A 9,689-nucleotide genomic window follows, 5' to 3' on the forward strand; every position below is an offset into this window, starting at 1 on the left:
GATTACAGGCAAGACTCAAAGCCTGAACAAAACAGAGTGAAAGGCTGATGTTGTGATACTTTTTCTGGTGTTAAGTTTTGTCTCACTTTCTCGAAACTCTTTGCTTTTGGCCCATTGTGACACCACTGTGACACCTGCAGCATGACAGTGACATATCGGCTTACACTTACGAGCGCACTCTGATGATGGAGCAGAGGTCCCAGATGCTCCGCCACATGCGGCTGTCCAAAACAGAGCGAGACAGAGAGGTGAGGCCTTGCTGGTTGATGTGGTCCTGGTTCTGACATCTGTCCATGTGTTGTTTTCACAGGATGACGCTCTTTCCTTCTCATTTTATTACTCATCCCAGTATAACCCCGTTAATGTTTCAAAATAGTTGAAGCCTGAAAGTGAGGTGGAATAACTGTGTTGGACTTGCTCAGGCACAGTTGGTGAAGGACCGGAACTCAATGCTACGACTGACCAGCATTGGCTCTGATGAGGATGAGGAGACAGAAACCTACCAGGAGAAGGTGCATATGACGTGGACAAAAGACAAATACATGGCATCCCGGGGGCAAAAGGCCAAGTCAATGGAGGGATTCCAGGACCTACTTAACATGCGGCCGTAAGTTCTCCCCCTCACAAACTTTTCACATATTCAGATGTGACTTTGCACATCAGCTCCCACTTAACAGAGATGACCATCTACTTTCTCTCCATCACTTCATCTTCATGGAGATGCTTATTTTAAAATAAGCAAACAGAGTGAGAAACCCCTAGATATTAACACCACCATGAAGTTATTTTACTCATCCCATTATCCCTGGTCAGGTGAAAAAGCTCTAAATCCCAAGTTTTTGAGCCCAACTGTAACTAGTTTTCTTTTGTCCGTTTCCCAGGGACCAGTCCAATGTGAGACGGATGCATACAGCAGTGAAGCTCAACGAGGTCATAGTTAACAAATCCCACGAAGCAAAGCTGGTTTTGTTGAACATGCCAGGGCCACCCCGAAACCCTGAGGGTGATGAAAACTGTATCCTTCCCAAGATGGAGCTTGCAGTAAGAAAGATCTTAGCCTATTTGTTAGCTGAGACAACTAGGTAACTTAAGAGTTGCATCTGTGCCCGTTTCTGTATTTGAGGCAAAGGTTCTTACAGTTTTGAGATTGATTAGCCTCTTTTTTGGGTAATTGTGGGTACAGGTTTTGATCCTAAAGACTTTTGGGGGGCACATATTTGGAACAAGGCATCCAATATCCAGTGACAATCCTAGAGACAGGAATACCCCCATCCTTTGTCCTTTTCAGGCCCCACCCACTTTGCAAAGCCTTTCTTTGGGGTGGAGTTAGGGGACCAGCTGAGGTGGATCCTCTAACTGGAAAGGGAAAAAGAAGTTAAGACTTCCCCATACTCTCATCCCAGGTCTGCTTTTATGAGAACCCTTCAGAATAGACTGGCCTATGCCTATCAAGTACCCCTAAGGAGAAAAGGTTTTATTTAATTTAAAGAAAAAAGCAAACAAGCCAGGCATGCTGTCCTGCCTGTAAACTCCATCCGCAGCAAGAGTCTCACTGGGCTACAAAGACCTGCCTGAAAAAAAAAAGGTGGGGGGAGGTGGGACACACACACAAGGAAGTCTGACTTTTGAGCAGCTTCACTTAGAAATTATGTGGGTGCTCTCTAGGCATTTTATAAGGTGCCCTGCTGTGGCTTTTTCTTGTTATTTTTTGGCATTTTGTCTTTTTTTGGCAGTACTAGGGTTTGAACCCAGGGCTTCACACTTGCTGTATAGTGCTCTGTGGCTTGAACCATGCCCTCAGCCCAATAGCTTGTCACTCAGGATAACATTATTTGAGTTTCCCCATTTTTTGTAACATTTAGAAAACATCTAACAGGTGGGAAGATCTTGTATTACATATTCAAAGGGTTAAGTTAAATCCAAGTGCAGACTTTCTGAGTATGTAACTATTAATAATGAGAGCCGTGTTGAGTGTGCATTTCTGTGATCAGATAGCTCAGATTGTAAAGTGTACTCTTCTCCTGCCCATTTGTCTCCTTGACAACTTCTGAAGACATGGAATTCCTAGAAGTGCTCACCGAGGGACTGGAGCGAGTCCTCCTTGTACGGGGTGGTGGCAGTGAAGTGATCACCATTTATTCATAATCGACTCCTAGACAGACTCTGCTTGGTCTCACTTTTCCTGTCAGGCTCCTGTCCTCAGTGGAAGTGACAGCTCTTTACTACCATGCCCACTCCCCTGGAGGCTTACGTCTGTGCACGTTACCCTGAACTCACGATGCACTGAGCCTCAGGTACTCCTGCAGAAGAGTACAATAGATCTGCTCTTGGCTGCCATGTGATCTGCTGTCCTAACAGAAGCAAATATTCCCTCAACGTCAGAAGAATGTCAAGCCCCACAAGCCATTTCTGTACCAGTAGAAGGCAAGTTAGAATTAACAAGCCAAGCCAATGCATCAGAACCCCTTCGGCACCATTAACAGTAGTGATCGACTAAAAAAAAAAGATGCTAGAACTTTAACTAAAGGCAAAAAGCAAGTCCACAGTCAACATTAAAGAAGTCTCAGAACTCAGTCCAGTGATGAACCACAGGGTAACATGAGAGAGACAGAGGAATTCATGGCCAAGTACTTGGGGGGGGCCTATCCTCCTTATGAAGATAGATAACCTGTGGTGAGCCAAGATGGAAAACTTCTTTAGTGTATCTACTGCTCTCTAGGACTCTTATTTTTGGGGCACTAATATACAAAATCTGAAACATGGCTGCAGCCTCTATTTCTTCCTCAAAAATAAGGTTCCCTCATAATACCAGGTTTAAGTGTCTGTACTGTGTCAGTGTATACTTAACTGTTTCTTTTAAAACCCATTCTGTGATTGTAACACAGGCATTGTTACTATGGAAATTGTTTTTTAAAAGGTAAAATTTTTTTCTGATAGGTTCCTTCCAAATGGCTGAAATAAGGGAATTCCAAAGAGCAGCTGTGAGATTTATCTGTGTGACACAAGCAAAACATAAAAGTTATCATCTAAGAAATACAGGTCCATGATGCACATTGACCACTAGGTTTTCTTTTCTTCTTTTGCCCTGAGATAGTAGTCAAATAAATAAATAAATAAAATAAGGAACAAAGGAAGACTGGCTAAAACCATCCTCTGAAAGCTCTGGAGAGGTCAGCAGTAGGATTCTGCTCTAAAGCCATACTCCTGTAGTGCCAACAGTACTGAGCTGCTATTCTCCTTTATCTACTTAACGGTGGCACCAAGACTGGCCTGGTACAAGCTTTCCTTTCACTAAGAAACCCGTGCCCTCACCTCCAAGGCTGTCATCAAGCCTTGAGGCACTTACCTACATGCCCAATATAAGCATTTTCCTTTTCCTTTCAGTTTTATTCTTTCACTGCAGAAAGTCAGCTCTGAACTGAGCAGTTACCCAAGCCAATGGTCTGCTAGTTGAGTTGTTTCCAGAATGCTTTGAATGTGCCAAGGAAATACTTGTGCAAGCTCAGCTTTTTCTTTACTAGCTTAGTGATCACAAAACACCTAGCTTACCAGCACAAGGGAAACTGCCTATGTGGCTGGCGGTAATTTCAACTTTGTGAAATCTTCATTTCTTTTACAAGACAGTTATTTAAGACACTGTCTTCTTGCCTATACTCATGGCTCCAAGCTTTAAACTTCACTTTACTAGTGTTAAATAGTGCCACTCTTCTTTGATTACTGAGTAGAATACAGGGCAAGCTAACTCTTCTCACAGGTCATCAGACCCAGAGACAAAAACATTAAGGCTTAAGAAACTGACTAACTTTGATTTGTTCTTTATATGAAGGGTAGCAAAGCAAACCGATCATACTTGTTTTTCTCTGCTCCTTTCTGCAGAGGGTGGAAACTGTATCTACAACTCCCATTGCAACACTCCATTCATATTTGAGTATAGCCATAGAGGGTCAGGTCCCTAGGATCCAAGATCTCAGACCCACACTGTAAAGGTCAGCCTAGCCAGCAATTCCCCAACATTGACAATTACCCTAACCAAAGGGATACATTTATTTCCCATATTGGACAAATATGGGCAAAAAGGTTAATTTTAGAAGGGACGTTTGTGGTTGGAACGCTGTAAAAATCTACTTACTTAAAGGGATAAGGAAATAGTGGCTATTACTAAAGCCATTATTTTGGTCCCGAGAACACGAAATCACTGTTACATGGAAAAATGGTATTAGGCCAGACTTATGCTCATCTGTCTAGAGCATTTCATGTCTATGTGTTGCTTATGTTGTCTGTCTGCAAAGTGTCTCGTCTCTAATCACTGCAAATAAAGCAATAATGAAAACTTGATAAAAGAATGCACCTTAGGGGAAGGGGCTTTGTGTTTCAAGAGGAAGAGAAAAACCTTCTCCTGCCTTTGAGTAAGAGCCAGCTTTTATGTCTTACTTATGACTTTAGCAGGGCACACACATTCTCCCATACTGGCCTCTGCCTTCCAGCTATCTTAAAAGCTGGAGTTTGGGCTGCAGGGTCGCTTGATAAGCCAGCTTCCTCTTGGCAGGGGAAAGGTTCTTACTCTTTATATTCCATTGCCTCCCATTCCTGTGACTCCAGGGATCCCACCAGTCCTCATTACCCCAGAATTAAAACTCCTTATTGTAGTATTAAAGTAGCAGTCACACTGTAAGCTTATCTGTGTGCTTTTCTCTCTGGTTTACTTTTCTCTTCATCATGTCTAACCTGAACACAGCATTAGTTTTTCACATCTTCCACAAGTGTTTCCGATAGAATTTGTCTCAGCTTTTGTTAAATAAAAGTGAAATATTAAAACAGACTTAAGGGAAACGTGTGAGTTTAAAAAGCATTGTTCTCAACCATTTAATTTATTGAAAGGAGATGCTGCTACTGCTCTTAGCAGCTATTACTCTCTTGTTTACATAGAGTTCTGGTTTTATTTGTTGTTTTGCTCTGTACTGGAAACATAAATAAAGTTTTCTACATTATTTTCAGTCAGGGGTTGTGGTACAATTTCCTTGTGTCTGCAGCAATGTGCACAATGTCCTTCCAGGATCTGTCTCCCCACCATGGAGAAAAGAGCTTTTGTTCTTTTCAACACAAGTGAGTCTACTTAGGAGCCACAGGACTTACAGAAGGGTGTAACTCCCCCAGGAGAACAATAATATGCTAATAAAAATAAAATAAAATTAGAAGAAAAGTAAATACAATGAACAAAGTGGCGGGGGGGAGAGGAAGAGTGTAACTGAGGCCCCATACTTAGGCACCAGGTGCTGCTTTCTCAATTCACAAAAGCAGCCCTCCACCACTGAACTCCATTCTCTGAAAAAAGAAACAATACATAGATGAGTGGTGAGTGCTGAAATAGCTTCCTAAATCAATTACTTAATACTTTAATCACAGGCTCTATTTTGCCTTATTCTTGTAACTTCCAAATTCCTAATGGATTTTATTAAGAAATTACTATCAACTCTTAGTACCCTACCATCAAATGAGTCAGCTATTCACTATACATCTAACCTTACCTCCGGGGGCTCAATGAAGGCCAACCAATCTGATGCATGTGTCGGCAGCAGTCCCATGGACTGGCATTTGTAAACAGCCAGTGCCAAACCCATCAGGTTCCCAATGAGATAGACCAAACCCTGAAGAAACTTCTGGCTTGAACTCTCTAGCATCTTGAAAGCTGTTGAGATAACAAGCTATCAAAATCAAAACTTTTTTTTTCCAATATGAATCAAGTCAACCATACACTGATACAGACAGACCTAAAGTAAGATAGAAAACAAGATGAGTACCAATCCCTGCCATCTGCCACCACCATCACTGTTTAAACCCTCTAGCCAAGAATTTGCCTTTGATTCCTAAATTTCAGGGAAGGGTTATTACTTGAAGAGTACTTACTGGCTGAAATGGCCATGAGTGCCTGAACGGGCCGCCAGGCCATCATACACACCATCATCGTAGGGAAGATGGAGATGGTATTGCCTGCCATGTACATGATGAAAAGGTTCATGGGGATCTGTTTGAGGGGACCCAACGCAATATCCCAGCAGCGCTGAAACAAACACAGTTTTAACCTCTGGTCAGTGCCCCCAGTCCCACAAAAGCTAAATGAACCCAGTTCCCTGCTTGTGACTGAGTTGCCGCCACAAGTTCTACCACCTCTTCCCTTCCCCAGGTCACCACAGGAAGCTCTCTGCTATAGATAAGGAAGCCTCACCATCTTTCATGCTTTGCCCTATGAGTTTTCCAGGCATTTCTTTATTGTGACTTGTGCTAAAAGATTTCCCTGGTTTTCTTCTGCATCTATCGCTGTCCCTTCTATAACTGAAGAAATAGATAAATCCACATACTAGGAGATTAGCACACCTCAACGAGTACTCAAACAAACAGTATATATAGGGCTTCAGAAATACCCAAACCTGGGAAGGATATTATTGAGGAGAGTTTATAGATAGGTCTCACTCATAAATTTAGATGTAAAAATCCTAATAAAATATTAAGTACATTAAGCTATATATAGATATATATATATGTATATATATACATGTATGCACACTCCACCTATTTGGTTTATTCACATTAAAAAATGAATGGCCATATTTTTTAACTGTTCCTACCAATCATCCATACAACAGAATCATTATAAAATTAAGTACTTTATCTCCCTCTACAATGACAATATCATAATTCTAAAAAAAGTATTTTATAGCATATCTTTAAAAATAATGCCATTTTAATAATTTTGCTATCACGTATTCAATTATACTTTGATGTGCCAAGATAAAAATTATAGGATAATACTTATCAATAAAAGGATTTATAATGGCTCAGTTGTTCTCATGTTGAAGAAATCACATGCATTCCAGAAACAAAGATCATGTAGTACTGAGCAGTCTCAAGGTTGAGAAGAAATATGAAAAAGAAAGTGTCAAGCACTTTAGGCACTTGGGATACATCAAACAAAATCCGGCTCTCATGGAACCTCCAAGAGAGATAAAGCAGATGAGTGGTCTCATACATGAATGATATGAAAAAATATACAGTAAAAAAATAGCATACAGAGTGCCATGAGGGAAGACTTCACTAAGACAGTAACATTCGAGAGATTTTAAAGTATAGAAGTGAGCAAGTCATGAAGGAATCTGCAGGAAAAGCATTCCAAGAACAGGGGAGAACAAATACAAAAAGCCTGAGAAAGGAGCTTGCCTGACTTAAAGAGCAGCAAGGAAACTATTATAACTAATGTGGAGTCAACAAATAGGAAAATGGTAGCCACAAGGGGCATGACCAATGCAGTTATGTAGAATGTTATAAAGAGTTTTATAATGAATGAATGGGGAGCTATAGGATGATTCTGAGTAGGAATAATCTAACTTATGTGTAAAGGAATCTTTCTGACGGCTGTGCTGGGAACAGACTACTGAGGGCAAGGTGGAAAACCAGTCAGAATTCCACTGCAGAAAGGGAATTCTTTCCAGAAACTCCTGGGGGATTAAGGATAGGTTCTCTTTCAAGGTAGCAGTGGTTTCATGGGGATATATCACTGTGGAAGCTCATCAGATTGCACCCACCAGATCAGATGTTCCCACCTGAGGGCAATTTGCCTCTGGGAAACATCTGTTAATGTTGGAAACACTTTTGGTTGTTACAACTAGGGAATGGTACTATTAACATCTAATGGATAGAAATCAGGAATACTAAACGTCTTACAATGCACAGTAGAGTCACCCAACAAAGTATTTATCCCAAATGTTGAGGTAGAGAAACCATGCATTAGTTGAATGCAGTTTATTGTATGTACACTATCTCAAAAGAATTGACACACACACTTTTTTGAAGTCTAATGTAAAAATCTAGGTGTGTGAGAGTGGTTGGGGTGAGTTAAGAAGTAGTAGGATCTGGGATCTGTGTGTAAGGTAAAGCCAACAGAACATCCTGGCAGACTGGATGTATAGTGTAAGGGAACTAGAGTAAAAAGGATGACTTTGACTGGAAGGCTTTACTACCAACAGATCATTTTCAACAAATGTCTTTTATTCTTGCACTTTTATTAAGCACTTTTTTGGAGGAAGTGTGTGGGACTGGGGTTTGAACTCAGGGCTTTGCTCTTACAAAGCAGGTACTCCACCATTTGATCTACCCCTCCAGTCCATGTTGCGCTGGTTATTTTGAGTCTCCACGCCTGTAATTATTATTAAGTCTTTAGAAACTGACATGTCGAACACTGAACACTGATCTCAAGTAGCTTAGACCCCAAACATTCAGGCTTTCTGGGGTGATGTCGCCCGCCCCAAGGGCGCAGTCACACCGATACCCGTGTACCTTCTCCACCAGGATTCGGTCGGTTTCCTGCACGCTGGTGTCTGGCACTTGCTTGTCCAGGTAACCAACTGGGTACAGCGAGTCTCCCTGTCCGCTGCCCCGGTCACTTCGGCCCCTAAAGAACAAACCAGTCCAAGAAACTGAAGTTTCAGCTTTCCAAACGTTTACACCACATGCATGTCCAGTTCCCCCAGTCACAGGACTAAAGATGCACCTAACTCAGACGAGACCCTTGCGTCCTGGGCCTATTGGGAAGACTGAGGGCAAAGTAAGCTCCACCGCAGGCAGAAAACCTGCAACCTCCCCCGGTGGCGTCTGTGTGGCACCCGCCCTTTCCAGACTCAGGTCTCATTACTCTGAGGCTGTTTGGTGCTGTGATGCTTTGCCCGGCGCCTCACCTACTGCCTCCTCCGGGCCCGCTCAGCTCAATGGCCCACTTGAACCGCCGGCCTCGGTTGGCCACCAGACCCCCCTGGGCCGTCATGACAACGACGCTTCCTAATGTCGCCCTCACACCCGAACGTCCGGCTGTCGCAAGCCGTCACGGCGTTATCCACGACGTGCCGACTTCCGTGTGTCGCTCCGCAAGCACGCTTCCGGCGCGAGTGTATACGTCATCCTCGCCCCGGAAGTTTGCTGACGTGTGGCCTCAAGAGCGAGGACTTGGATTTGGAAAAGAACGGCGAGGGAAATGAGCCAGACTTAGGACTGTCTTCTGAACAGACGCAAGTGACTGAGGTACGCTTCTCGGAGCAGAAGGAAAATCCACAGACTCTGTGAGGTTTTGAAGCCAAGAAGAGTGTGACCCCGGGAGCCGGCAGTTCAGAGCCTGAGTTGAATGCGGCTTCAGATTGTGGCCTTGAGCTGTTTAGTGGCTTCCAGGGCTGCGTGTCCTACGGTAGCGCACGAAGTGGGTCCACCCCGCATCCGTACAAAGAAGGGGCGTGCCGGAATCTGGGCTGGTGGCCCCATTGTTAGAAATATCTTTAAGATCTTGGGGTGTCAGGAGAGAGAAGACGCTACTCAGAAATCAATAGACAAGGCAAAATTTACTTCTGCAGGAGGGTGTACACCGGGCGGGGCTTTTATCTGACGCCATGCTGTCCCTCTCCTGCTCCTGGATTGGGCAGGTTTGAGGCTCACAGTCTGAGGTTGGATAATTAGAAAGGCGCTAGATTAAGAAGGAGCTTTGGGAATAAAGAAATTTAAAGGTTCAGGGAAGCAATAACCGTTTTAGGTTATCAGCTCCGGAAGCAGAGCATCTAGCGGCATTCTTGCTGGGACCCAGCTGAGGATAAGGACCCTTTGTTTTTAGTAGAAACTTTTATCATATTAAGCTGAGTCCATGAAGCGAGAGTATG

At 43.1% G+C, this 9,689-nt stretch overlaps 2 protein-coding genes across 6 annotated transcripts in view; one reads left to right on the plus strand and one right to left on the minus strand.

Moving 5' to 3' along the window:
- The window catches only part of Slc12a6 (solute carrier family 12 member 6), an 80,356-nt gene extending 75,358 nt beyond the window's left edge, over positions 1 to 4,998 (plus strand). For all 5 annotated transcript variants that reach the window (XM_074065570.1, XM_074065571.1, XM_074065572.1 and 2 more), the window contains 4 exons: positions 141 to 248; positions 423 to 607; positions 882 to 1,015; positions 2,054 to 4,998. In XM_074065570.1, the coding sequence (XP_073921671.1) occupies positions 141 to 248; positions 423 to 607; positions 882 to 1,015; positions 2,054 to 2,145 (519 nt within the window). In that variant the 3' untranslated portion in view covers positions 2,146 to 4,998. The remainder of the gene's footprint in view (positions 1 to 140; positions 249 to 422; positions 608 to 881; positions 1,016 to 2,053) is intronic.
- Emc4 (ER membrane protein complex subunit 4) lies at positions 4,835 to 8,923 on the minus strand. The gene is made up of 5 exons (XM_020168264.2): positions 8,727 to 8,923; positions 8,329 to 8,443; positions 5,905 to 6,058; positions 5,526 to 5,686; positions 4,835 to 5,322 (listed from the first exon to the last, which is right to left on the minus strand). The coding sequence occupies exons 1-5, from the start codon at positions 8,810 to 8,812 to the stop codon at positions 5,287 to 5,289; spliced, it is 552 nt and encodes a 183-aa protein (XP_020023853.1). The 5' UTR covers positions 8,813 to 8,923; the 3' UTR covers positions 4,835 to 5,286.
- Positions 8,924 to 9,689: the final 766 nt, after the last annotated feature.

This window comes from Castor canadensis, chromosome 2 (assembly GCF_047511655.1).
Source record: "Castor canadensis chromosome 2, mCasCan1.hap1v2, whole genome shotgun sequence".
Lineage (NCBI taxonomy): Eukaryota > Metazoa > Chordata > Mammalia > Rodentia > Castoridae > Castor > Castor canadensis.